Here is a 27,994-nt window from a genome sequence, read left to right on the forward strand (position 1 = left end):
ACTGCAGAGGCGAACAACACAAACAACAACAAAGGAAAGCAACGCGGCCCAAGCAAAGGCGGCCGCGGTGCCCCCGTTTGCACAAGGATAGAACAGCATATCACAGAAACGAGGGTGGGATGGGGTACAGAGTAGAGGGGGATACGCTGCATCCCGTCCCCCCCTCCCCCCGATGCACCGACGCGCAGATTAGGTGTCTGTAGGACAGAAAGCCCTCGTCAGTGATACCCTACCGCACCACCTCCACCAGCACACGCCATTGCCCCCTCCCCTTTATCATTGCATCTTTTCGTTGCCCCAGACTTTTCCTCGTTAGGGTGGCTTTCCTTCTCTTTCAGTGATTTGCGTACTCCTTTGCAGATGCTGATCGGATGCCTTCTCTTCGGGTCCTCCTTGAGCAAGTGAGTCAGCCTGTGGGTGCGTGGACGCTGGCGAGTCGGTTAGTATCCGCAACTGGCGCAAGGACGCCTACACACTCACGTACCCCCCCCCCCCAAAGGGAGGGAGAGCAGGGAGTAGATCGTCTCTCTTCGGTGTTATACGGGGCTCCGAGGTAGGGGAAACAACGACGACGTAGGAGAAGGTAGGAGGGAAAGGATGAGCGACAAGGGACAACACTTGCACGACACTGGACGCGCGCATATCAGCACTCCTACTTCATTCTCCGTCGCGGTTGCAGGCCTTCTGTCTCCGGAGCCTCAACAAAAACTGCGTTCGCGTTGCTTGTGACGCTGCGAGAGGTGCATTCCAGCGGCGGTCGCTGCCTCTTGCGACGCCCGGATGAAGTACTGCTATGCAGCGGCAGCGACGCTGACTCAACCGGAAGGAGCGACTGCTCCTTGAAAAGAAGGTCATCGACACCGGCGCTTTGGTCTCTCACGCGATTTTTCGTTTCTGCTTCGTGGCGGTTTTCCTGTGACGCGGCGGCGCGGGCGGCTTCTGAGAAGAATTGCTGCTGCTGCTGGCGGTGAAGGGCGAGTGACCGACGTTTGGCATCGACGCGCTGCAGCTCCTCATAATGTGGCAGCCTTCGAAGCTCAACTGGCAAGGATGGCGACTGCGACAGCACGTCACGACCGCTATGAACCACATCTTGGCTTGATACACGGGCCAAGGGAGCTGTAGCTGGCAGTCGTGGGGCAAGCGGCTGCAGCGATCCAGTGAAGCTACCGCCTATTGCAGGTACACGCATATCTAGGGAAACACGCGGCTGCCGTGAAATGCGCTCAGGGTGTGCCACCGTGAAGTGCTGATAGCTTAGTTCCGCAACGGGTTGCCGACACGTCGGGCACACCGCAGCGCGGATGAGCCAGGAGCGGACACACGCTCCGTGGAACGTGTGCCCACATGGTAGCGACTTTACACTCTCTCCACCCACAAAGTCGTCCAGACAGATACCACACGCCTTTGTCGGGTCCGCGGCGACGGAGGGGAAGTGGTCGAGCACGTGGCGATAGTGGCGCAGTTTGCCGGAGGCCAGTGCAATAAGGTAGATGCGCAGCAGCATAAAGCACTGCATCCACATTGTGGTGGAGGACAAGGTGTAGTACCACGCTGTGGCGGCGCATGCGACCGAGTAGAGATACTGCATGTAGAGGTCGTGCACCTCAGAGAACGGGTTCAAGCCGGAGTCCTCAAGCGCTCGCACGGCGATAGGATTGATTTTCCTGAGCAGAGACTGGAGTACTCTGTAGCCCCACATCCGCATCGTCGCCGTCACCAGCATGCAGGCACTGCGCAGCCCCGCTTCCACAATGTACACAATTGACGTGTACCACATCAGAAGTGAGCCTGTTCCACCCTGGGTCCTCTCCTCCTGTGGGAGAAGTGTATAGTAAGCCCACTGCAGCGCGCACCCTGTACAGAGCAGCAGACACACAACCACCGAAAAGCTATGTTCGGCTGCCGATTGCGACTGCCACCAGCGCATGTTCAGCTCCGTGCGAGCGGCAAGAGTGGAGAGGGCGACGCGCATCACCAAGGTGGCAGTCCAAAACTGCAGGGAGTTGCCGACCATCAGTGCAAGGCTCGCCATGTCAGCAATGGTGTAGAACTGTGACTGAGTCCTGAAGAGGTCGAGGGCGTCGTTCGGGTTCCAGAACGTGCGGAAGCGGAACAGAAGAGAGACGACTCGGTAGCAGCAACTGAAGAGCAGGTGAAAGAAGAGGGCCAGCTTCATGGCGATCATCGAGACAATGAAGGCTGTCAGCACCCGCGAAACGATGAGAGAGGTGTTCCAGTATAGCAGGAGACCCACCACAAAGGCGAGGGAGTACGGCCCCAACGTGAGAATCGGCACTGTCGCGTGCATGGCACTGACTTCTTCGTCCCTTTGGGTTTGGGGGGAGGGGGAGTGACGCAAGGCAGGTGCGAGTGCGGGTGTGCGTGCCTCATGTGCACGCTAGTCTCCACGTCCACTTTTGCGTGCTCTTGATCGGCGTAACCTCACCTGAGTCTTGCTTTATTGCGTCTCTGTGAGCGATTTGGGGAGGTGAAACGGTCTGGGTATGGGCGCCGGCACAAATGGCGTCTCTGCGTCGCACTCGCACTGGCGTATGCTGATATAGAGACAACAGGAACGCAGAGAGCGAATGGAGGAGGGGTGTCGTATGCTGAATTTACACACTTTCGTTTTATTTTGCGCTTACTTCACGACGCCACACGCACACGAAGACAGAAAAAATTGATCTTGTCGCCTTCCAGCGGCCGGCGCTTTTCTTTTCCGTTTTGAATTGCGCGTGAATGCAGCATTGATGGAGATGCGCGCGCGCGCGCGAGAGAGAGAGAGAGACACAGGCGGGGGAGTAGAGTTGGGAGGATTGTACGCAGAGCACCGTAACGACCCATGCACAGTGGTGGTTGGTCGCGCCATTTGAGTTGTGGAGAGAGAGAGAGGGGACGAAGGAGAGACATGTCGCTTGCAGAGCTGCTCCTGGTGGCGCTCTACACCCTTCCTCTGTGCTCGTCTGCAGTCGTCTGTAGGGCGAGAAGAACGCGTACCTCAGTGCTCCCTCTTTCACTTCCGCTCGAGTTCAGAGAGCGGTTTGCGTTGGGTTGCGTCTATGCATATCAAGTGCGTGGGAGTCGTTTGCACTGAGCAGCAAGAGGAAAAAAAAAGAGACGAATGGAGGAGGCGGAGGGGGAGGGGAAGCCAGAGCTGCACGTCTGACATGGACTCCTCGCGACACAGAGGCCGGCAGCAAAGGTTCCGTACGTACTCTGTACTACGTACAGGTTGAATACCACCGCGCAAGCACGCACATACCCGATCGTGCGCATTCCTTTTCCATCTTGGATTCTTTTTGTTTCCCTAATTTCGCTTCTCCTCCTTTCCGGTGCTACAGGTACGCCTGCCACCCTGCATCGGCACGAGCAAGTACGCGCGAGTCAGACGCGATGCGCAGCAGTCGCTGCACAAACACATCTTCCTGCTGAGGCGTCGAGAGTGCTGTCTCCGCGAGGTCGTCGTCCTCTTCGCTGTTGCCTTGTGTCCTCTCAAAGAGGCACATCTTGATTCCACTCCACACGTCCTTGTCTTGCGTCACGTACGCGTTGCGTGCAACATCGCGCAAAATAATGTCGGCGGGGTTCTCGAGGTGGAGCTTGCGGCGCACTAGGTCAAGCTGGTGCGCAGCGATGCAACTTGCCTCGTCGCCTATCGCGTCTGCATCGGGCATTAGGAGCGCAGCGACCATTCCCTCGATAGTGTGTCGCTCGGTGCGCAAGACGTGCAAGACGCGGCGCATGCGGCAGCGCGTGACATCGTTACCCAACACCCCTTGCACTCGCTGTAGCTGGAGCGTGTGCCGAAAAGGCACCAGCTCCGGCACCGGCAGCTTGCGTGTTGCGTCGCCAAACGCCAAGCCGAAGTTCATGGCGACCAGCTCACAGCTCAGGAGGTCCACCATCAAAGTGTCAGTGTGGCGGCCCCCAACACCCAGCACAAAAGACACCGTGGAGGCGGCGGCATTCGTGTTCAAGAAGGCCTCTCGTACGCCAAACCAAGAACAGTAGTCAGGGGCGATACTTTCGAGCGACTCTACAAGGGCCGACTGGCGCAGACATAGCACAAGATCTGTGTACTCTTGTTCTGGGCTCCTGGTGATATGGGCGCTTTTATAGAGAGCAAGGATGTCCTGTGGCTTTCCGCGTGTTCGGCAGAAGCGGGCCACCGCCTCGCGCGCATCTGGTGGTGTAGCTTCCCTCATCAGCTCCTGCAGCGAGGCAGTCTTGGGCACCCAGGCAACGAGTGCCACAAACGGCGAGGCGGGGATGACGGCATATGTGCGGATCATCAACGCCGACAGCCGAGTATGTGGAGACGCGAGAAGACACAGATTCGCGAATGTGAACACCTCCTGGATGCGCTGGTCTAGCCGGAGGTCCTTGCCGCCTTTGACCATGTATGTGCAGCTTCCGGTGGAAGTGTAGATGTCCACCTTCTTCGGCGACCGTTTCGACTTGAGCACGAACACCTGGTCCGCTACGCCAATGAGCGTGCGGCACTGCTGGGTTGCCTCCTGCGGTGTGTGGAGGAGATGCGTCGGTTGAACTGGGTGTAGGATCGGCTCGGCTGCCTCGCTGGTGCAGCCCAGCTGGAGAGTAGCAGTAGTAGTGGACATGGCCATGGCGCTGCACCGCAGGACGCGTGGGAGTCGCTCCGAGTACAGTGTCAGCTCCTGTGACCTGGTGGCGCTATCTGCCACGCTCGTGGGGAGGGTGTTCAGCGCTATCGTCACCTGGCGAAGGGCCTCCCTCTTTGCGCTGCTGAATCGCTTTTCTGACCGGAGCACTTCTGTGCAAAACGTGCTCCGGCGATCGAGTTCCTGCAACACCTGCGCGGCGCGGCGGTGGTAGAGTTGGGCCCACCCCCAGCGTGCTGGGTCCATCAGGGTCTCTTTGCAGCGCTCGTATAGCTGCCGTGCTTCCATGAGATACCCTGTCTGCACGCCGCCGCCGCCGCGTACGCACTGCTCGTGCTGCTTCACGAGGAGTTCAACCTCGCTCAATCGAATTTCCAGACGATGCTGGGGCTCCACGAGTTCATCAAGGGCGGCGGCGAACTCGGCAACAAGGGCCATCCTGTGGCCCCTGTGCCACTCGTTCAGCTCTGCAAGTTCACGTGCCAGGCCACTGTCGATGGTGCGGCGGGTGGCGCGACATTTTCCCAGATCGGCGAGACTACCCCATGCACAGTTGATAGGGTAGTAGAGCACCTGCCCATGCTCGCGACAGAGGCGCAGGAGAATTCGGGCAAGAACGGTGTGCTCTGTCTTTAGTAGCGTAGTGATAAGAAGGGTTGCCCATGGGAGCCACACCTGTGCGGGCAGTTGAACCAGGGCCTCCCATGTATTGTGCCACTGAGCTTGCGCTTCGGCTTCGGGCATTGGTGGGAGGGCAAAGAGCGAGAGCAGCTGCGGCACTCGTGCTGAGACCGGAAGCTGTCCACCACCATCGGTTTCCACGCTGCGGTCACCAGTTGCCTGTGCACACCACAGAAATGTGTTGGCGTAGAGCTGCCAAAGCGATCGCGTCGCGGCTGTTATGGAGTACACGTGCGCGGCATCCGTCGCATCTCCAGACATGGCGGCAAGAGTGCAGGCGCCGTGTAACACAGGCGGCAACAGTTTCTCTAGCGCACTGAGCAGGGTCATGTGGGACGGTATCGCGTCCTGCAGGTTGTCCTTGAGCGGCGCCACCCACGTCTCTCTTTTCTGTGCCAAGGTTGTCGACTCGGTCGAGCCGCTTAAGATGCCGCCGATGGAGGTGAACATCTCTACTTCACACTGCGCAACGTCGACGGCCCACTGCCGCAGCGCCGTGGGAGACAACAGCCCCAAAGCTGCATGCTGCTGCATGTCTTTTCCCGTCATCTGCTGGAACGCGGCAAAGGCCTCTTCTTGTGGTACGCCACTCACTTTGCCTGACATAGCTGCAATACGAAAGAGGCTACTCCGCTTCCCGAGAAGATCCAAGGCGCAGCGTGTCTGCTCGGAAAGTGTGCTGTGGTTTGCGTTGGACGCTATAGTCTCGATGGCACTCGTTTTCGCTGGGAGAAGGAGTAGTTCTGCACACTGCTGCACCGTCCATGTACCAAGCAGCTCGTGAGCCCGTGCAACAAGCTTGTGGCGTTCGTCGTCCGTGAGCTGCAATGTGTTCGCGAGATCACCCTTCCGTTGGACATGATAGTCAATGACTAGCTTGCGGATGAGAAGAACGTCGTCAATAAACAGTGGGCCATATGCGTCGCCAATGGGTACCGATGTTGGCATCGTATCGAGGTAAGTTTGAAGTGCCGCTTTGGCACTGCCCACAGCGCTTGTGGAGGCCTCTCGCAGTACCTGCGCTGCATCTGCCAACTGCGAGAGAGCATTGGCGGCGATGTAACAGCGGGTTTGCGAGATGCCGTCGCCGTCAGAAAGAGAAGCGGTGCTTCTAAGCAGATGGTCAACAGAGGCCTCTACGTGACGCTGACAATCCAACCACAGTCCATCTGCCATGAGACACGCACCCCACTCAAACCCTGTGCGGTGTTGCAACGCCATAGATGCCCTCACTGTCGCTGCAGAGGCAGTCCTGTCGCACATCAGCTGCAGCTGCGCGCGTAAGCGGAAGCGCACGCCCTCAGCGCTTGCTTCCTCGCTTTCTCCTGCCCACTCAGGCGCTGCAGGCTGCAAAGTCGACGCGGCGCCACCCCAATCCAGCAGCAGCTGTGAGGCACGACTGCGGTAGTGGCGCAGTACTTCCTCCCGGGCAGCGAACAAGGCGGGGGCTTCACCGTTCGCGTGCGTCGCAGGGGACGCTACAGCTGGGACTGCTGCTGCTTCTTTTTCCTCTTCCAAGAGTTTTCCAATGAGGCGCACCGAGTAGGCTGCCCCGCCCGCCTCCATGGCATCCAGAACACCCTGCAACTGACTGACTTGTGCTCCATGTCCCCTCGTAGCCCTGAACAGACGCAGAGCCGACTGGAATGCCGCGTCATCGCATCGACGCAGTCGCTGCGCCACGTGATAGGCATGCCACATCGCTGCAGGAAATGCAACAGAGAGTCTTCTAGGCGCCCCTTGCGTTGTCGACGGTACCAGCGACGACAACAATTTCTCCACGACGTGCGCTGTGCCGTCCGCAACGGGCAGGGGTGCTGTTGGCACCCTACCGCCACGCGCCTGAGCGTCGTTTGTGAGGCGCACTAGAGCTGCGCAGTCCAGGCTCTCGAATGGAAACCCGCAGGCAGCCTGCGCATGCAACAGTAGTTCTAGCGCAACGAAGAGGTTGAGGGGGTTCTTGGCATGCTCGCACTGCCTGCTCGTCGCCCCGCTTTCAAACGCAGAGAAGAGGGAAGTGAGGGCACTAGAAAGAGAGGCTGTGCGTGGCAACTCGCTGGTGGCCGAGGGTGCGATAGCGGCGTTGCTGATGAGGTCAATGAGCACACGGGCGGCCACCGCATCTTCATGGAGACACAATATTTGCAGCGGCGCCAGCAGCGACTTCAGTACCAGCCGCACCTCCGGGAAGCGTTCCGCCGTATGGCTTTCAAGGAGGGGCGCTGTGGATGGTGTGTTGAGCACCGCGCGACCATCTCGAAGTGCGGCGCCATGTGCAGTGCGTAGCCGCATCGTTTCAGAGATTTGCCGGGACGCCATCACCCTGTCCGATGTCCCAGCGTCGTCTTGCTCGGAGTCGCTGCTATCCATGCGCAGCCAAGATTGGGTTACAGTGGATGTGGAAACTGTTCCAGCACGGCGCCACGGCGCCACGGTGGCGTTGGTGCGCAGCGCGGCATCAGGTCGCCTTGCATCCGACAGAGGCTGCTGCTGCTGCTGCTGTGGTGGTTGGGGTATCAGAGTCGATGGCACGAAAATCTGGGAGAGTGCAGTGGTAATCAAGCATGCAGCGTTCGCTGTCACCGCACCCGAAGGATCACCGTACCGCACTGTTTGGAAGAAAAGAGGCACGTTCCTGGGATCCCTCCGCGCACCGGAGCTTTCCACCACAGTAGTTGCTGTCGCCGTCAGTGTCGGAGACGTCCCTTCCGACCGCAAAGCTTCAGTGAACGAGAAGGTGTTATTGGCAGAGTTGTGCAACCGCTTTGACAGAGAGAGAAGTAGGAGGGCGGAATGCCGCACCCACCCCCCACTGCCACTGTCGCCGTCTCCGTTGGCCCCGTCCTCGGCTGTGATAAGATACGTGAGACGCCCCCACATCGTGTCTGGTACGTTCGGGGCGTGGACATCAAGGTACGCCAGCACCATACCCTGAACCGCAGGAGAGGAGTCGCGGAGTCCACGATGCACCAAGAATGCCTCAACATCTGCGCTGACACTGTCGCCATCGTCCTGCTTCTCCTGGTCTCCTCTCATCACCGCCCACCGCTGTAAGGCAGCCAAGCCCATCGCATAGAAGGCAACACGCGTCTGCTCCACTGACTCTAGCACTTGCAAGGCGCTGAGGCAGCAGAAGTCACGCAGAAAGTGGCGCACCGACTCCATCGACAAATGCGGTAAGGAGTTCCTCATAACTGTGCAGACGCCCAGCAGAAGGTTGCTGTTAGTGCCACACAGCTGCCCAGACAAGTGCGTGTGAATGGAGTCGTAGTTGTCGGCGACGTAGGTGCCGGCGTGTGCCAAGATGCGCAAGATGAGCAGTTTTTCTGAGTCCTTCCGAGTGCTGTATCGATGCAGCAGGTCCGTATGGCTGAGCAGCTGGTACACCAAGTCGCCACTTCGGTCCTCCTGCATCGCCTCGAGCACATCCAGAAATTTCTTGTCTGATTCGTATGAAACCAGAATTGGGCATACGGTGTCCTTTAGTGCGTCACGAAGGAGCTTTCTGACCGCAGAGGACGGCTCCCGGGTGTCAGCTTCGCTCAGTAGACGGTATTCAAGGCCTACAAGTCGTGCCGCGATGCGGTGCAGCTGCGGTGACGCCGAGACATCCAGAAAAGCGCCAAGCAAACTGTATACCTCCACCACCTCCTGGCTGTCTCCGGTGCAGCCGAGACACCCGCACAGGTTTGTGACCAGATAAATCACTTCCAAGGAGGCGCGGCGGTCGTACCCAGGGTGTGAGAGGAGCGTCTTCACCTCTTCGGAAGTGAGCGGCGGCGAAGACACGCTGGCGGGTGCTGCGCCTTGTGTCCGACGGATTTGCTCCAGCAGCTCCGCAAGCCTCTTGTGAGAAGTGAGATCGAGTGGTCGGCTTCCCTCCCGTGCAGTGAAGGAGTGTTCCCATGCCAGGTGAAAGGCAGCATACCGGGCGAGCGCTTTCAGGTATGCAGGGCTACCCACCTCTAAGGCTCCCGACCCTCCTTCGCGGTGCCATCTGGTTAGAACAGCGAGAAGTTCCCAGACGACCGGCCCTGCCCGTTCCGAAGGCGCCACTGCGGCCACGGAGTCGGCGACACCGTCGAAGATGCGCCGTGCGAAGGTGCCCAAGAAGCGTTCGTTACGGCAGATACACTCGTAAAAGAGCTTTTTGACGGACAGGCACACCCGTGGGTGCTGCACAATGGCAAAAAAGTGACGGACCCACTCCGGTGGCTCGCCCTGCACCACCAAAGATGAAGGAAAGTGCCGAATAAGATGCGCGAAGAGCTCTGAAAGTTGACAGTTGTTCATGTCCCGCCATAGTTGCACTTCGTGCGGGTCGACACCGCCTCCCTGCGCTAGCACCTCCCCCTCCGCGTCCAGCGAGCTCGTCACGACGACGTCCCACTTCTTCACGAGGAAGAGTACGTTCCACTGCGCAGCGCAGCACTCTTGAAAAAGGTACTCACAGAAGACCTTCTCTGCTTGCTGAGTTTTCGAAAGCGTCGCGAGAAGGCACCGGAACGCGGCCTGACGGTATCGACGCAGAGCGGCCGCGTGCGTGCTATCGCCAACGCCACTGTCAGTCTCCCCAGCGCTATTGTCACCATTGGTGTTCGGTCGCTGCCATGCCTCGCGACACGCCTTCAGAATCTCCAGCGTGAGCTCCTCCCCGGTTGTATTTGGATTTCGGCAGGTGAACACTTTGTTAATCGATCCTCGCAAGTCAGAGAGAGGGCAGAGACGATGCATCAGCTCCAGGCAAGAGAGAGCCGCCGTCTGTACATAGAGGCATCCAGGCGCGGGTGCTCTGCCGGCCTCCGTTACCCAGTTGCAAACCTCTGCCTCGAAGAGTTGCAGTCGCACCGCCTCAGCGGAGGCGTGCAGGAGTGGAAGAAGAACGTGGTCTGTGAGGGCGTCGCAGATTCGAGGGTGTGTGCGCTGATCGCGCAGCAAGCGGAAAGCGCAGCTGAACGCGTCCAGCTGTAGCGCTTGATTGCAAGTGCTCAGTGTCTGAAGCGCCCTATGCACGTGGCGAACAATAGTGCCGCGCTGTGGCATAGACTCCTTTGCGAGGAGAGGGGCAATCACCTCGAGCACCTCCACTTTGTAGGGCAGCACCGCCGCGAAAAGCGCTGTCCCTGAACGGGCCACCTTGGCACCATTCACCTTTTCCAGCGGTGTCTTCAGCTCTGTCCACCGCAGCGGCAGTGCATTGTTGAGCACCTCGCTGAGAAGGCCCAGCGCCACTTCCACGGCCCGCAGGTCCACAGGGAAAACTGCCAAGGAGCGATGTGCGGGGCGCGGCGTCAGAATTGCCGCAAACATGTGAAAGCCCCATACAACGCGGTTTGTCGCATCAGTACTTGCCAGGAGGGCGTAAATGTTGGTAGGCTGGCTGACGCACAGAACAAGATTGCAAAGCGCGCCGCTTAGAGTCGGAACTGTGTGAATGCCAGGGCCTGTAAGCCGTACAAGCATCAGCAAAGCTGCGAGCCGAGCGACTCCGCGATCGTCGTCTTGCCCCTCCGTCATCGAGCTCTTTCGCATTTCTTGTTCCGCTGCAACCATATCCGCGCAGACAAGGCAGAGTACCTTGTCATGCTCGGATGTTAGCGAGCGCTGCTGCAGTTCCGCGAGCCAGTCCCTAACCAAGCTGAGGAGGAAGAGTGCCTCGCTTGGACCTCGACAGGCAGCTTCTGACATCAGGACTCTCGTCAAGGATGGCAACGCAGATACGAGACGGTCTGTGGCTAGCGTAGCACTTGCTTGCTGCCAGCACCGCGTCATGGTACTGCTGAAAGCGCGGCCCAGCGCTGCCGAGCTCGATTTGGATGAGGATACCACAGCAACCGCACCGTCATCGTCGTCGAGGCTGACAGAGAACAAGGGGCTCGTGAAGGAGCTGTTGTGCTGCACCACGTCGGAAGCAAGCAGGGTGCGTAGGTGCTGGCAAAGGAGTGCAGGGTCAGCCTCACTGAAGAAAAGTACGAACAGTCCCTCGCATACCCCTTCTCCCCCTGCAGTGTTGAGGGCGTCGGAGTTTTGCAGTAATGCCAGCAGCATTTTTACAATCACGTTGGGCGATATCTTCATTGAATCCGCTATGAGCACCCACAGCGTTGTGAAGGCGGAGGCATAAGGGGTCTCCATCTGGCAAAGTGCGGTTGCGAGGGCCACCGGCTCAGTAACGAGCGCTGTCGGGCCCATTCTCAACGCATCGATAAGTCGGCTGGCAGGCGAGGCTGCGGTGAACACATCAAACACACTAGTACCCTGGATGGCGCAGAGTACTTCCTCAACCACCTGTACACCATGACGCCTTTGGTTAACGACGCGCATTACAAGCTGAATGAGTTCCAGGCCCAGTCGCGCCGTTGTCGAGAGCCGCGAGGAGGGTGTACATCGGCGAAGCGGCGCGCCAAAAGCCTCACCTTCGCCGTCGTCTCCTGCCCACTGTCCCATGGTTACTTTAGCACCCACCACCATCACGCGAACAGCCTGCGCTATTACGGTAGGCGTGAAGAGCTGAGAGAAATGCGTGGTGTGCGTCTGCACCGGCATCACGTCCGCGAGTTCTAGCAGCCATCGTATGAGGCGCGGCGAAACGCATCTGCCTTCGTGCGTCGCCACGCGTGCCTCTTCGACGATGGCTTGAAGCACGGCCGTTAGCAGGTGAAGCAACTCTGGGTCGAGAGAGTAGTCCTCCGCCCGCGCAGAGATAACGGGGGGTGCCGCTTCGACGGTCGCCCTTTCGCTCCACCCGGCGAAACATCCACTCTGAAGGAGCGCTACAAGGGCGGCGCACCCGTCAACCACGCTGTCGAGTGACTTAACTGCGGCGGGGCACATCCGCTGCCGCTGCTCACGGACTACTTGCTGAGAAAGCGACCACACCTGGTGCACGCTGCCGCTCATGTGCGTGACTGCAGGCAGCGCCTGCAGCAGCGTGATGGCGCAGGCGATGTGTCGTTGCACCAACGCTGGCAGCACCGCAGGCGCTGCGTGTACAAGATATGCTGCGCCTTGATCCGCTTCCCTTGAGTCCTCTTCACTTCCCAGTTCGCGGATATCGCGACAGTAGGCTCCCACGCAGCGGAGCGCCTCTTGTACTTCGTTGCACGTGGCGGTCTCCATCACCCCCCATAGAGGGACCTCCGTGCAGCGTCGCAGACAGCCCAAGGCACCTTGCACCACCGCCTGCACTGTGCGCCCCAGCCCTGGTACCTTCGCTTTGTACAGGGAGCGCACCATGCCATGCACACACTGAGCTGCCCCCAATCGCAACCACTCCGATGCGCCACACTCTATCATTGCCAGCTGCCTGATCACAGCTAGAAAATGAGGTGTCGCCGTTTGCGGCTCATCTGTGGGTGGTATGGCATATGCAAAAAGGGCCTCCATCGCAACTTGTCGCTGCCTCACTTCTCGCTCACCAAGCCCGTGCAACAGTACGAGCACAAACGACTCCGCCTCTTGGGGGGTACCCGCTGGCCTACCAAACCACCGCGCTGTTTGCATCAGTAACCTATGCAGCTCCTGATGCACCGCGCTACCACTGTTGTCATCGCCGCCACTACTACCCCCTGTGCTGCTGCTGCTGCTGGCTAGAGAAGCAAGGGACAGCAATGGGGAAAAGACAGCGCTGTACCAGTGACTCACCCTCTTACAGAGCACCCACATGGCGCACCAGTACAGGACTTCCGCTGCCGCTGTGCGTATCGCTGGCTGCTTGCCGTGCAGGCTCAACCGAGAAGCGAGGGGGATAAGGTACCCAATATGTAGCGCACTATCTACTGGTATAAGCGGTACTGTGACTGGCTGCATTGTTGCCAGCCAGCGCGGCATGCTATCTCGAAGGCCGTTGCTGGCTCGCTCGCCGCTGCAGAGCAGGGCGAAGGTAGCCTCGCTGCTGCGATGCTGCAGTTCTGCGGCGATGGTGATACCGTGCCGTGCCGCCAACATCTGCACGGAGGCTCGCACGGCAGTCGCCACCTCCGTGGAGTGCAAGGCGGTCGTGAGTGCCGGCAGCACTACAGCTGCCCAGCGAGGCGAATGGCACAATTTACTGTCCAACACGCGCAGGGCATACTGCCGGTTACTCTCAAGCATAGCGGGGCTGCTGCTGAAACTGTAAAGGGCGTCATTCGCGCCGCCGGTGGGGCTTTCGTCATGCAGTGGTGTCGGCGTGGGCGCTAAGACGACCTTGAGGGCGCGCACATACGCATCGAGGCGGCGGTCGTCGCGTGCTCGGGCGCGACTACCGATCCTCTCACCCCACTCTTCACTTCCTACAAGCGCCACACCAATCAACACGCACATGGCACACTGGTAGAGCAGCTCGTCGCTGTAGACATACAACAATCGCAGGGACTCGATGTTAAAAAAACGGCGAAGGGGCGGTGAGACGCATGGGTGATCGTGGTGGTGGTCATCGCTGGTGATATCCGAGCTGCCACTCACTAGTGAGGCACCCATGCAGGGTCGCGCACGTCTCGATAAGTGTGGGTACATTCCCTCACCCACAAGGGTGCGGTGGAGCAGCGTGTAAAAGCCGGAGACGTGCGGTGCGGCACTGGCGCCACGCACCAGCGCTTCCAGCCACAGCGTCATTTCTCCTGCTGGTAGGTGGCAAACGCGGTCAGACAGTCTGAGACCCTCGCTGAGTCGGACAAAGAAGTCCACAAGACTCAAAAATGCGCTGTACTGCGTTGGGAAGCGAGGCTGCATTCCATCGGGGCCGTCCACCAAAATTTGCTCCAGTGTCGCCTCCCTGTTGCTCGCCACGACCACCACTTCCAGCCGGGTCCTCTCGCAAAAGTCTCTACAAGCGCGGTAAAAGGCGATAGAGAGGCGCTGCTTCGACTCTGTCTCGGCTTCTGGGACAAATTCTTCGCATGATGTCAAGAGCTTCGTCCACAGTGTTGCCATGCAGTCCAACCGCTCCTCACACGAGATGCACTCCCCAGCAAGCCTCATCATGGCTGCACCTGGTGCCTCTCCCACAAGCTCAAGGGTACGCTCGCTTAGCAGGCGTGGCAGGGTACTGTGGGGTGTGTATGGGTGGTGCATAAGAGCTGTGATGACAACCATGATACCCGGCACCGTCTTCTCCCGATCGTAGAACTTCGGGTGCGGGTAGAGGAGAAGGATCCAGTCCAGGAGTTCCCGCACCATTGTCTGCTGCCGCGGCGACACCGATGGCAGTAGCCTCAACAGCTGCCCAAGGGTAGCGAGAAGGTACGGCGCCTGCCGAAACAACGCCTCCGTCTGCACCGCAGACGTGGGGGCCAGCAGAGCCCCTACACGCTCCTCGAGTCGTGTGCTCATCGTCTGCAGTGTCTGAGTATCACTTAGCGCTGCCACGGCGGGGAGCAGGTGATACAGGGCTTCCAGGGCATAAGAGGCTTCCCGATCCGCGCTGGAGTCCAAGGACCGCAGGAGGGTCTCCACAATGCGGTGAAGTTTGTGTGATTCGTCTGTGTTATGCGTGGTACTCGTGCCCACCACCTCTGATGAGTGGCGCTGCAGCAGCTGTGAGCTCAGCGTGGACCAGAACGCCGCCACCGCCGCGTGCGACTCTCGACGCACATCCTTGTTTCGGTGCACCCACAGCGCCTTGAGCGCGGCACCGTACTCAGCGGCGCACAGCAGTATGAAGGGGGCGAGGGTGTCGGAGGCTCGGCGACGAAGCAGGAACAGTGCTGAATGACAGAACATGTAGTTGGTCGACGTTTCGCCCAGCATCAGCGCGCTGAGTACGATGTTGTTAATGAGTGTCAAGACAGGGGCGTCCTCTTTGCAGCGGAGCGGAAAAGTGCCCAGGAACCCAGCCAGACCCCGTAGAAGGCCCTCTCCAAGGGTTTGATTCACTTCTGTCTGCTGAGTCAGACACCTCGCAACATCGAGGAAGCATTTCAGAATTCTTTCCACGAGCTGCCGGCTTAGGGCGCGCGCATACTCTGGTTGTTCACACAGACACCCCAGTAGTCGCATAGAGGCGTTCTTCGGTCGAAGCGCGACATTGTGCTTGGCTCCGCAGACATCTGTGCACATCTTGGCCACCTGTGCCGCCTCATCCCCTGAGGCAACCACCGCGCAATGCGCTTCCTGCAAGTTTGACGGTTGCATCAACGCGAGCAGGAGATGCAAGCACTCCGCCAGCGCATCCGTGTGTTTCTTTAATGGAAGTAGCGTCCTCAGCAAGCGCATCGCGGCCTCAAAGAGGCACCGCAGTTGCCCAGGTGACGCACTTAACATGAGCGGTGGCTTCACAGCGTAACACAGCAGCTTCAGAAGGGGTTTCAGAATGTCTGCCTCAGGCGCACGGGAGGAGGCCGCCACTGCATCGGCAAGGCGGTGAAAGAGCGAGAGGAGAGTCCACTTCGCTGCATGTGGCTCTCTGATAGTGCTTGGCGTTGGACATACAAGCTCCCATACGCGCTGGCCGTTCATTTTCTGGCCAGTGAACAAGTATGCATGATCGGCAATGCACTTCCCTATCGTGTCGATTGTGATGGACGCCGCTTTCCCACTCAAGTCGGCAGCAGGGCCATCTACGAGGCAGCCAAGCTGCGTGATGCACTTCAATATGACGCTGATGACCTCATCCATCCTAGTGCTTTCTCTTTTCTCCTTGTAGAGAAAGGGATGGGTGGGGTGGACAGATGGAGGAAAGAGTCGATGTGTCGATCGCAGCTGTGGCCTTTGCCTGCGTTTTTTACCCTTTATTGTTTCAGACAAATGAGTGCGAAGGCACACTCGCTTAATGGGCGTATCAAGTCACTCGATGACTGTCTGCCTTCCGTATCGGAGTACATGTGCTGAAGAGGTAGGAACCCCGCTTGCCGATCTTCTCACCATGGATGCAATGTTGGGGGAGAGGGGAGTTAAGGCAGAAAAGAGAAAGAACCCAGTTCATGCCATCGACCCTTACTAGCGCGGCATGTGCGCATACGTGCATGTCTCTGCGTGTGATGAGTGCTGAGGCTGACGAGTAAGGACAAGGCACACATACACTCGCCACGTCCTGAGCTTTCGTTTGAGGTAGGCAAAGGAGATCGTTCTACAGCACATTGACCCTTAGCCCCCTTCTTTCGTACGTGCAGGTGACACTCACCAGCAGCGCGAGGGAGGTCGAATGGGGGAGAGGGGTGGACATGACGCAAGGCCGAGAGGGCGAAATAGCTGCTGAAAGAGAGGCGGCGCCCTTTGCAGGGGTGATGACGGCCGTCCCACGTGCATATGCTTACGTGTGAGGTATGCAGACCTTTTTTTTCATTTCCACCCTTGATGCCTTCAATATGAGCTAAATTTGCCACACCGCTTGCCGCGGTGGCGCCTTCCTTTTGTGTTGTGTTGTGTTTTTCTGTTCGCCATCTCGTTACGTTGGCCACACACTTCAAGGCGTGTGCGCCTCTCGCATGTTTAATGCTCGACTGGGGGTGCGCGCGTGCGTATGTGCCTCTCCCCAAACAAAGAACCACAAAAATGGCTCGCTCTCCTCTGTTTCCCCCTTTGCCGTACAGAACGAGCGGGAGAGGAATAGAGAAAATAAAAACAGAGAGAAGCCCAGGAGGAAGAGAATCAACTGTCGAGTGTGTGCGTGCTAACATAAAACACATACACATATGAGCTTATGCACAGTTTCTCTCTTTTTTTCCTTTCGCCTCTTCGCTGGAATCGGGTATTGTGCTGTCACTCTTATTTTTGTTCTGGAAAGCGCAGTTTCGGCCTTCATGTGCGTGCGCGTGTGTGGTCAATGACTTGCCTATGACCTTGCCCTTCATCAAGTGCTCATGGTAGTAGGACATGTTTGCCTGTGCGCGGCCTTGTCGTCATTGGGGACAAGTCAGGGCCCGAAGTCATCTAACTTCCGCAGCTAGTGCGCTTATATGTATGTCTACGTGCTGCTGCAAGGGGCTGAGCAGAGTAGACATTCACCAACAAGAGCACCCACAATCCACACACACACACAGACAAAACTGATTACCAAGAAACAAGAATAGTAACATCTTTACTCCCCTTACCCCTCTGAGTTGACTTCCGCAGTGATGCTTTTTCCTCTTCGCACCCCTCTCTCCCTTCGCTGTGCACTTTTCTTTCTCCTGGAGCTGCGCTTCTGCTTGACATGAGACGAGGAGGTGAGAGGGAAAAGGGTGACATGAGATGAAAAAGAGGAGGGGGGAGGGAGGGAGGAGGAGGAACCGAAGACGAGCTCTACGCGACCAGAGAAGTGAGAGCGTAAACACACGGATGAGGGAGAGAGAGAGAGACAACACCAAGTCAACCAACAAGCGATAAAAAGAGCGCACCACTGTTTGCTTTGCTTTGTTTTTTCCCCCTTCGCATTTGGCCACCCTGGACATTGCCTTTTGCTCCATCCCATGTGCTTCTTCCCTCTCTCACGCACGCTTCATTCGCCCTCTTTCTGTGTGAGTGCGCGTGCATATAGGTCAGCAAGCAGAGACAGCTGGCGAGGCAGAGGCGTAAGGACAGTAACACACATACACACATAAGGGATGGGGGATGCGATGTGTGCATGTGAGAGAGGGAAGGGAAAGGAAGACGCCGAAGTGGAAAAGAGGGAGGGGAAGTGGTGGTGGTGGTGGTGGGGGGGGCTGAGCGGAGCCAAATCCGAAGAAAAAGAAGAGAGCTTAACATGAGAACACACATACACACACGAGACAAACAAAGAGACGCCTCGCTGTCTCCCCCTTTTTTTGCCATTTTTCTTCACACTGTTGAATGACTCGCTTTTCTTTTTTTTTTTTAAGATTTTCACCTTCACTTCGGCCGGGTGGGCAACACGGCAGAGAAGCATTAGAAAGAGAAGAGGGCGGCAAGCACTTGTTGCTGGTTTTTCAGGGGTGAGGTGCGGAGGGAGGGAGGGGGGAGAGAGAAGCTGGAAAGAGAAACGAGTCAAACGGGACAAACGATGGGAAAAAAAAGCACACAGGCAGTTCCCCCCCTCCCTCCACACAGACGCAGACACCTCAAACCGGGACCCTCCCTCACTCACTCACTCACCCCACAAGAAAATTGGAAGAGAAGACACACGAAAACAGTTTTTGTTGTTTTGTTCTTCGTCATCGCTCAGGGCTCTCTTCTTTCCTCCATTCTGTCTTGCTTTCTCCTTTCCGATTTCATTCCCCGCCCCTCCCCTCTCTCCTCCTCATATTCTCCTCTCGCACCCTCCCCCTCCTTTGCTCTCGTGTTTGTTTACGTCCCTTTGTCCTCGCGTCGGGCTTTACCATCACCATAGCAGGCGATCGCAGTCGTGGTTGAGGCACTAGAGGTGAGAAGAGGGAGGAGGAGGGGGGGGTGCGGATTTTGACTACGCTCATTTGTACCAGGTGTGACGGTCAAAGGGGGGAGAGAGAAGGGTAGATGGAGGCGGTGGTGGGTGAAAAGGGGAGTGCACTCATACACGCACGGCGACAGAGACACGTAAGGGACATGCAGCACCATCAGGAGTCAAGAGAAAAGAAGTACAGAGGGTGGTGGGTGGTGGTGGTGGGCAGACGAGTGAGGGGTAGAGAGGGGCAACGGTAAATGGGAAGAGGAAATGGACCAACAAACAGACAAATACAAAGGAGGCCTTTTGATGATACACCACCCGCGTGCGCATGCACAGACACCCGCAGAGGTCCCTCTCTTCTCGCTGCACCGTCTTGACTACTTGGCCAGCTCTACCGCTTTGCGGGCAGCAGAATCAAAGTCATCGGCGGAGTGGATGGCGAGACCACTATTGCTGATGATGTCCTTGCCACGCTGCTCGTTTGTTCCGCAAAGACGCACCACAATCGGGATGGTGGTGCTGAGCGTCTTGGAGGCGTTCACGACACCTTGCGCTATGACATCGCAGTGCATGATACCACCGAAGATGTTCACCAGGATGCTCTTCACGTGCGGATCGCCCGTGATGATCTTGAAGGCGGACACAATCTGAGCCTCAGAGGCACTGCCGCCAGCATCAAGGAAGTTGGCCGCGCTGCCACCATGCAGGGAAATGGCGTCCATGGTGGCCATCGCCAGACCAGCGCCGTTCACGAGACAGCCGACGTTGCCCTCAAGGGCAATGTAGTTCAGGTCATGCTTCTTGGCGAGCACTTCCTTGCTATCGATCATGGTCTGATCTTCCAGGGAGAAGATAGCCTTCTGGCGGAAGGCGGCATTGTCGTCGAAGCTGAGCTTCGCGTCGATCTCCATCACATCACCATTCTTGAGCTCAACAAAGGGGTTAATCTCCACCATGGTGCAGTCATTGGACTTGCCGATATTGTAGAGGGTTTTGATTTGCTCCGCCGCGTGCTCCGCCGTCTCGCCTGAGAAGCCGAGCTCCTTGGCGTACGCCACAGCCGCATCGTGGTCCACCCCCTCAGCGACGTTGACCTTCATGGTCTTGATCTTTTCCGGGTTCGTCTTGGCGAGCTCCTCGATGCTGGTACCGCCTTCAGCGCTACCAACGAACATGGGCGACGCGCTCTTTCGGTCAAGAATGAGGGAAAGGTAAAGCTCTCGCTTGATGTCCGCGATGGCCTCCGTGACGTACAGGGTGCTCACCAGCTGGCCCTTGGGACCGGTCTGCTTTGTCACCAGCGTGTTGCCGAGCATGTGCTTGGCAGCCTCGACGGCGGCAGCGGCACTGTCGCACACGTGCACTCCACCCTGGAATCCATCCTTGAACACGCCCTTACCACGACCGCCAGCCAAGATCTGAGACTTCACGACCTTCTTTTCCGTCTTGATCTTGGCGCACGCGGCCTCGACCTCCTCGATTGTCTTGCATGCGATACCGAACTCCACCTTGCCGCCGTTGTCCTTGATGATCTTCTTGGACTGGTACTCGTGGATGTTGAGGAAGCGGCGCTGCACACCGGCAGCCTTGGGGGTGCACAGACGACCAAAGCGTAGCATGACGAATGACGGTTATGTACGTATATAAACACGTGATCACCACGCAGAGGACGCAATGGTAAAGGAGCGAGCGAGAGAAGTGCGTGAGTAAAAAAGCGACTGAAAGGAATCTTATGATCGAATGCAAACAAGTCGCAGGGCGAGAATAAGCGGGAAGGCTGACTTTCGATTCCTGCGTCGGCAGCGAGGGTAGCGGAGGTGGTAGACGTACAAGGGGAGAGGGGATTGGGGGGAGGGGGAAGAGGAGAGGGAGAAGAAGAGTAACGAGAAGCAGGCATGGAGATGGGTGCGCATCTGTCTCTGAAAAAGGATGCATGCGAACCACCACCACGAAGGTGAGCACCCGCTTGCGCAGAGTCCATTGCATCGATCTCCGGATGCGGTGTGGGGCAAGAAGCAGCGGCGGAGAAGAGGAAAGGAGAGACTTTCTTTCCCTTTCCAGCTTCTTCCATGTCACCATTCATCATGCGACGCCAAACCGCATCTTTCCGATCGAAGCACGTGTGATGGTGTGTTAATATTGTGCGGTGCACTTTCTGTTTGCTGCCCATCCACATGCTGTAAGCCCCCGCGGCGACGGGAGGGGCCGTAAGCCAATACGTAGAGAAAGAGAGAGGAAGAGCCACGGCCATCAAAGGATTCGACCTTGCCAGCCAGTATCGCGCGATCCCCACACCTCTCACAGCTTCCCTTTTCCTCACAGTGAGCAGCTGCTCCTACACGCGCACGTGTATGTATGATCAACACAGATAGGGATGGCGTCACTTGCTGTACTCCCGCAACATGCACATCGTGGTGTAGTACTGCCGCCCGTACAGCAGCGTATTCCCCAGCATAAATGTCAGAAGGATTGTGTTGAGCTGCGTCGCACCACTGTGCTGAGTGAAGAGAAGCGAGTAGACCACCAGACGGATGCCCTCGTGGATTGTGTTAAGCATCAGTAGCCACCGGTTTAGTGGCTCTAGCAACACAAATATACGTGGAAGCATCAAGAAAACGAGCAGGCCAGCGTACAGTGTCCCCGCAAGCGGCGCGTTAGCCCCTCTGTCGAACCACCAGGTGCCCTGCGCTACCGTTTGCGGATTGGCCTGCCACAGCTGAAGCAGTTCATACGCATCTTCGAGGATGAGCACAACCGTGTACCACTGAATCGCAAGCATGGGCGGCGCTGCGGCAGTTGTGGTGAAGCAAACACAAGACAGTGTGGCAAAAAGACAATCGATGCGAGTTCCCCTTGCGCTGAGCAGTGAAGTACGTGCCCGTGTAACGGGAGGGTTGATTGATGCTTGATTAGTCGCTCTGCCTAGGCAGGAGGAGAAGAGGGGGCGGAGGCGGCCAGCAGTTGAGAGTTCCCGGAGACGCAAGGTCGTGGGAACAGCCGCACCACAGGCAGTGCGAGAGAGAGGTGGGGAGAAGGTGCGCAGAGCTGAGATGCTAGCAAGTGCATAACGAAGAGAGATCCAGAAAAGGAATATAAGGATGAAAAGTGCCCAGCAGAAGAGGAAAACCCGTCCATCAACCTGACTCGAAGGTGATGGATCCTGCCACCTCTCACCCCTCTATGTCAAGGAAGCTCGTCTTTCCCTGGCAAGAGACTGTGCTCGCTTTTCTCAAAAGGCAAGCCGGCGAAGTAGGAACACCACCACCACCACTACCATCATGCACCACTGCAGTCGGCGAGTATTTGCCTGTATGTGTGCAGCTCGCGTTGCACACAAAGTATAGCCCAGCAGGATCGCCACCGCGACGACGCCCTGCGGACCCAAGACAGGTGCTTTACCCACAGTCACACCTTCTTCCTCGAGTTCGCCGCTGCCGCCGCCCCTGCCCAATCGTACCCAGTCTCGATAAATAGCGAGAGAGAGAGAGAGCTAGGTCCGAAGAAAAGACCAAAGGGGAAAACAACAGCACACAGAAGGTATGAGCAGACACCACGCTGACGAGCAGATGACAAGACGCCACACGAGACAAACCACAGCTAAAGCGAGGAACTGCCGTACCGGTGCGTCCAGAAACTTCAGTTGTTCTTTTTTTCTCCCCTGTTCTTTGCGTAGTCTGCACGCTTCTTGCGAATGATGGCAAGCTGCTCTTGCCGCCACTCGAGACCAGCGACTTCGGCTCTTGTTTGTTGCGCCTTCAGCTGCACCAGCCGCGCACCAAAAAGGCAGATGTTCACTAGCATCAGCGTGCCAAAGACATACACGGTGCGGTTTGGTGCCTCCTCCTTGTGCTTGCAGCAGTAGAGGTAGAGCCCTGCCTCGAACGTGTGAACGGTGACGAGGTAGGCGATGATGATGCGTGACTTTGGCAGTGCACAGGCCATCCCACGTGAAACGATGAGGCACGCTAGTATGGCCACAAACACGTACATCAGCGACTTGTTGTTTGTATAGTAGTACTTGTCGTCAACCCAGGCACCGGCATTTGGAAGCAGTATATCACCACGTAGCAGCATCACAATCGTGGGAATCTCAAAGAGGACAGCCCCTGCGCAGTACGCCTGGAACACTCTTGTGATGGAGAGGCCCCACATGGTGCTCTCTTCCGTGGCGTCTGGCGAAACGAAGAAGAGACAACTTCAATGAAAAGCGTAGAGATGGTATGATAAGGGGGAATGGTCTCAATTCCAAAATTTGTGTGCAACGTGAAAGGCCGAAAGGAGCAGGACGATGTTGCGCGTGCTTGCAATCATGGGTGGAGAGGGAGAGGTGAGGAATTAGGGGCTCGAGGGGGAAAAAGTTTCGCGGAGAGAGGACGGTGGGGCAAGACGATGACAACGAAGACTCCACTGTAACCTCGAATATATATATATATATACGGAAAGAAACACGTACGCAGAAGTACTTCACGATTATGTTGGTCTCGCTGTCCCTGCGGCTGCATGTCTGTCAGGCATACGCACATCTCTCTTGTTACGCATGCCTATTGCCGATTCACTTGATGGGTTCACCTAGTGGAGCAGGAAGACGTGCAGCCGAGGAAGAAGAACGCATGTGCGAGGCGGCCACCGGCAGCAGATGAGAAGAGCTTACAGCTGCCGCGGCGAAGACTCATCATCGACGATGCAGGTCGCTGTGTTTGCAGAGGTCTATGCGCGCGTGCTTGACCTGCACCTTCTACGGCTTCAACTTATCTTTCGAGGCGTTTGGGGGGGGGGAAGTGTCCTAGCGCCCCCCCTCCACCTCGTGCGTTTTTTTTTTTTCACGCCTCCACACGACTGCACAGCACAGACGTACACTTTTGCGGCGCAGTTGGTGTGTATGCGTGGGCAGTGGATGAGGGCAACCTCACGTGTTCACTCTTTTCCGCCATTCTCTGCGCGAGGAAGCGTGAGGGCAGAGGTTTAGTCTTTGAGAGCGGTGTCGGGGGGGGGGGAGAGGAAAGGAGAGGTACGACAGACCGAAGAGAAAGATAGCGCAATGGGGTTGTAACGCTGAACAGTTCGTAGGGGGCAGGATGGTAGTGGGGGTGTTGTTTGGAGAAAGGGGAAGTGCCGGAAAAGGATTGGAACTAGAAGCCATGGGTAGCACGCCAAGAACCACCCGAGATACGTACACACACACACATACACCCACGAACGCGCAGTACGATACTCGGTCGACTTTTCCGCCTTTTCTTTTTCCTCTCCGGTGGCCTCTCCTAAATAGGAAGTGGGGCCGATGAGCAGCTTCTACGCTCTACCGGTCAGTCGAAGCGATCTTGCAAAGCGTCCCAACACCTGTTCCTGCCCTCGATGGCGCGGTTCATACTCTTCTTGAGGGCCTTTTTGCACTGTTAGTTTGCGACAGGCGTCCGAACTTGTCTGCCCCCCTCCCCCAACCCGCTTCTCATCGGTTCAGGATGAGAGGGGCGAGGGCAGTGACGTCCATGATGGCTAATACGCGCAGCTGCCAGCAGCCTTGCGAAAAGAGGGAACACGGCTCTTGTGTAGTCACTCATCGTCATCGCCATCTTTTGACGCGCTATGGGAGTTGAGCGAGTCCTCCTCCTCCTCATCGGTACTGTCATAACTGACGCTACTGCTGCTACTGCCACTCGCGTCTTCATCGACCGAGGACATCTCATCGCTATCGTCGCTGCCCCTACCGCTGCAGTCGTCGGTGCTTTGCTGATCTGCCTCGCCTCCCGTCGCTCGGCGCGCGTACATGGCTCGCAGCTTCTCGAGAGGGATCTCCTTTTCCTTCTCCATCACCTCTAGGACATCCTCGATCTTCTCTCCTCCCTTTTTCTCCGCTTTCCGCAGCGTCGACTCGTCGTCGCGCACCTTTTTCGTAGGGATAAACACCTGATCTGCATCGAAGGACAGTCCAGACTCCTGCGCAAGAATCAGGTACCGCTTCTTGAGCTGCTTCGCCAAATGATGCCACTGCGAGCCTTTCTCATTAAATTCCAGCGCGTTGGACAGCATGAGCGCCACGTCGTTCTCGACTTCAGCGTCCGTGTTGTACCTGCCCGCATCAATATTCTTTCGAATCGTGGACAGGTCCATAGGCGCCTCTACGACGTCATAGTAGCCGGGCACCTCGGTGCTGCTCACCGGATGGTGAAACATGGCGAGCGTGTCAGCCGCCCAAAGCTTCTTCACAAAGGAGAGGCACTGCTCCTTGTGAAATGCCTCGCGTGGCCGCTTGCTGCTGTCCATGGTGACGCTCTTCAGCGTAAACTGAAGGCAGGGGAAAGGTACGATTTGTTATGCGATAAAACAACTAGGGACCCGGGAGTCTCTGTCACCTGGCGCCTTACTACTGTCAAGTGTCTGCAGGCGGCGTTGCCTTCGTTCTGAGCACGGAAGCACAAGCGCTACAAGAGCCGAAGGGGGTGCTGCAGTGTGCGTGTGATCAGGAGTATGCTGTGTCCTTGTTGCTACGATTGTGTAACGGGGCATGATGCTGCGACAGAATAGAGGAGGGGGAGGGGGAGGGGAGGGGCAGGGTCGACGAGGTGTAGAGAGAGAGAGGGCAGCAAGATAAGGTAGATAGATGGAGGCAAAAATGCTGAGGACGCACACACGTAGAGAAGGCAGCAGTAAGCGACAGAGAGAACTGAGGTTGAGGTTGGGACTCTTCTCCCTCCCCCTTACACACACACAAAGAGGGAACACGCTTTAATTCACAGCTTTCCCACCAATATAATAGAGGAGCCTCGTTTTCTTGGTCACTGTGTGGGCGGACTGCATCGAGACTCTCTTGCCACTGCAACGCACAAGACACCCCCCGCTGCACACCACCTCGCGTGCGTGTGTGTGCCTTGCAGTTGCCCTCTTACGCACGAGGCCCTGACGCCAGAGACGAAACACGAGATGGTCAAGCAGCTAAGCAGGTAATCCATGTGTGGTGGTTATGTATACAGCGGCATCTGCAGAAGCACACCCGTCTTCGCACATACTCACATACACGAGTGCGCGTAGGCGTAAGTATGGGCGCATCTGTGACGAGGCAAGTTGCAGGTGGCTTGCGGAGTCCAAAGAAAAAAAGTGGGAGGGGGCAGTCAGGAAAGTGCACGCCGTTGCCTCGCCATGTGTGTCCGTGCCTCACCCAGTCTCATTCCACCTCCTCCCCCTCCTTCCAGCGTCTTGCGTCACTTCCACTTCTCTCCCTTCATCACCTCGCCATCTTGCCGGGTCAGATTCCAGTACTTGCCCTTCATAGTGAGATCGCGGTAGCGATGCAGCTGGCCCCGCGCCGCAGAGTTTTCATAGGCATCAAACTCCACACCAAGACCGCTGTTGCCCAAAAAGTCAAGTTGCTGGTCCACTAGCGAGAGGCCGCTGTTGTCGGCCTCGGCACCTCGGTCTTGGGGGACCTCTGCTCCATGTGCATCCAGGGCGTGTACCTGGGGTAGAAAGACGCCGTTGTACTTGGCGCGGAAGGCTCGTTCGAGCTGTGCGCGTTCATGTGAGAAGCGGAACTGTTGTATCTCGCGATCGTGCAACTGACGCGCAAAAACTTCTCCACACATGAACTGCAAGGCCGGGGCTAGTCCGGTTTTCTCGTGCTGTGACCCGAGGTGGATGCCGAGGGCAGCAGAGATGGGGAACACCGGCATTGACACGCGTCGCTTGAGCTCCGAGAGCTTCATCTGCGTGGAAGAGCCAGTGCTGTCCTTTTCGATGTCCATTTTGTTGGCGAAGGTCATGATGACGCGCTCACTCATGCCAGGGAGGTAGTACTCCAATTCCTGGAGGAGAAGCTCCACCACGTCCCACGGCTGCAGTGCCTTGTAGGAATTGCTCGAGCTCGTGTCGGGGGCGTATGTGTCACACATATCCACCACCAAGGCAAGACACTTTGTCCGCTCCACGTGGCGCAGAAACTGATGGCCCAGGCCGCGGTTTTCGTAGGCACCTTCAATGAGGCCTGGAATGTCTGCAACACGGCACACATTGCCGTAGAGGTCGTGAAGCACGCCAACGTACGGGCGTAGGGTCGTGAAAGCGTACGGGGCAATTGTAGGCTTGCTGGCACTTATGGCGGACAGCAAGGATGACTTGCCAGCATTGGGGTAGCCGACGAGGCCACAGTCGGCGATAGTCTTCAGTTCGATCTGGGCGAGCATTGTGTTGCCTGGCAGCCCATTAGTGGACTCGATGGGAGAGTGGTGCCATTTGTTGGCAAATGCAGCATTGCCTTTGCCACCCTGGCCGCCTTCCAGCAGCACAATCTGCATCCCCTCCTCATCCATGTCGTACTGCACCTCGTTCGTGTCCATGTCCACTACCTGGGTTCCCAGCGGCAGCGGCAGCCACAGATCCTGCCCGCGTTTGCCGTGCGCCTCACGGGAGAAGCCGCAGCAGCCTGCACCAGCAGAAATCTGGCTACCCATGTCCTCGATGTGACTGAGGTCAGTGTACTGCTTGGCGCACCGTAGCATCACATTACCACCGTTGCCACCATTGCCGCCGCCTGGGCCGGCAAACTCGTTGCCGTGTTCGTGCGCCATGATGCTTGCACCATCGCCACCAGCCCCACTGCAGAGTAACACCTTGACACGGTCGACAAAGCGATGCTTTGCCCTGTGCGCGCAGCCCCTACGCCAGAGCATGTGCTGTGGTGCAATCAAGAGGGCAATGCGAATGACATGCACACTCAAAAGGAGCTGATGTGGGGTTGTGAGTCTGTCTCCACCACTTTTCGCAGATTTGGTCAGTGACACCACCGACAGACACTAGAGATGCCCGAAAGAGGAGGGGGAAAGGAATAGGGGAAGAGAGGAATAGAGAAGGCGGTTACAACAGAGAGTCTTGCGTGTGGACCGTGATAGGAGTACACGATGCTCCATCCTGAGAGGCTTCAAGTGAAGCCAACACTCACATCAATACACCCATGACTAATAGCACCTCTCCCAAGACACACACCACAGGCTTGCGCGGGAAATGGAGAGAGGGAGAGAGAGAGAGAAAGAGGGATCGCGTGATGCGTTGAGGCTCATGAGGTCGATGGCGAGAGGAGCGCGGGAGGCGAAAACACAAAAAAGAAGACACCGTACCCGTTGGTTACTCTGCTGTCGTGAAATAGGCCCTACGCAGCGCCAAGCGCACACACACACACCTCCCCCCATCCATCCCCCTCTCCCCACCCCACACAGGCCTACCCAACTCTGTGCAAGCGGCTACGCTCTTCTTTTTGCTTCGTTTGAAGTCGATTCTGTACGCAGAGTCTCCCTTCCCCTCCCTCCCCTCCCCATCCACAGGGGGGGGGGAGGGCAACCGCGCGAGAGGGTGATCAGACTCGCTTATCCGAGAAAGTTGGTGCGCTGCTTTAGCACCTTAC

The 27,994-nt window shown here is 57.4% G+C and overlaps 7 protein-coding genes across 7 annotated transcripts; all 7 read right to left on the reverse strand.

The window, feature by feature from the left end:
* Positions 1-652: 652 nt before the first annotated feature.
* Positions 653-2,311, reverse strand: LPMP_353000 (hypothetical protein; the record flags this gene model as incomplete). Its single annotated transcript, XM_010704935.1, has 1 exon — positions 653-2,311. One exon carries the CDS (start codon positions 2,309-2,311, stop codon positions 653-655), a length of 1,659 nt encoding a protein of 552 aa, XP_010703237.1.
* A 1,027-nt stretch (positions 2,312-3,338) lies between these two features.
* Positions 3,339-15,920, reverse strand: LPMP_353010 (phosphatidylinositol 3-/4-kinase, putative; the record flags this gene model as incomplete). Its single annotated transcript, XM_010704936.1, has 1 exon — positions 3,339-15,920. The coding sequence occupies one exon, from the start codon at positions 15,918-15,920 to the stop codon at positions 3,339-3,341; it is 12,582 nt and encodes a 4,193-aa protein (XP_010703238.1).
* A 3,063-nt stretch (positions 15,921-18,983) lies between these two features.
* On the reverse strand, positions 18,984-20,225 carry LPMP_353020 (succinyl-CoA ligase [GDP-forming] beta-chain, putative; the record flags this gene model as incomplete). Its single annotated transcript, XM_010704937.1, has 1 exon — positions 18,984-20,225. One exon carries the CDS (start codon positions 20,223-20,225, stop codon positions 18,984-18,986), a length of 1,242 nt encoding a protein of 413 aa, XP_010703239.1.
* Positions 20,226-20,986: 761 nt separating this feature from the next.
* On the reverse strand, positions 20,987-21,385 carry LPMP_353030 (hypothetical protein; the record flags this gene model as incomplete). Its single annotated transcript, XM_010704938.1, has 1 exon — positions 20,987-21,385. The coding sequence occupies one exon, from the start codon at positions 21,383-21,385 to the stop codon at positions 20,987-20,989; it is 399 nt and encodes a 132-aa protein (XP_010703240.1).
* Positions 21,386-22,242: 857 nt separating this feature from the next.
* LPMP_353040 (hypothetical protein) lies at positions 22,243-22,758 on the reverse strand (the record flags this gene model as incomplete). The annotated part of the gene is made up of 1 exon (XM_010704939.1): positions 22,243-22,758. The coding sequence occupies one exon, from the start codon at positions 22,756-22,758 to the stop codon at positions 22,243-22,245; it is 516 nt and encodes a 171-aa protein (XP_010703241.1).
* A 1,398-nt stretch (positions 22,759-24,156) lies between these two features.
* On the reverse strand, positions 24,157-24,867 carry LPMP_353050 (hypothetical protein; the record flags this gene model as incomplete). The annotated part of the gene is made up of 1 exon (XM_010704940.1): positions 24,157-24,867. One exon carries the CDS (start codon positions 24,865-24,867, stop codon positions 24,157-24,159), a length of 711 nt encoding a protein of 236 aa, XP_010703242.1.
* A 935-nt stretch (positions 24,868-25,802) lies between these two features.
* Positions 25,803-27,266, reverse strand: LPMP_353060 (GTP-binding protein, putative; the record flags this gene model as incomplete). Its single annotated transcript, XM_010704941.1, has 1 exon — positions 25,803-27,266. The coding sequence occupies one exon, from the start codon at positions 27,264-27,266 to the stop codon at positions 25,803-25,805; it is 1,464 nt and encodes a 487-aa protein (XP_010703243.1).
* Positions 27,267-27,994: the final 728 nt, after the last annotated feature.

This window comes from Leishmania panamensis (genome assembly GCF_000755165.1).
Source record: "Leishmania panamensis strain MHOM/PA/94/PSC-1 chromosome 35 sequence".
NCBI lineage: Eukaryota > Euglenozoa > Kinetoplastea > Trypanosomatida > Trypanosomatidae > Leishmania > Leishmania panamensis.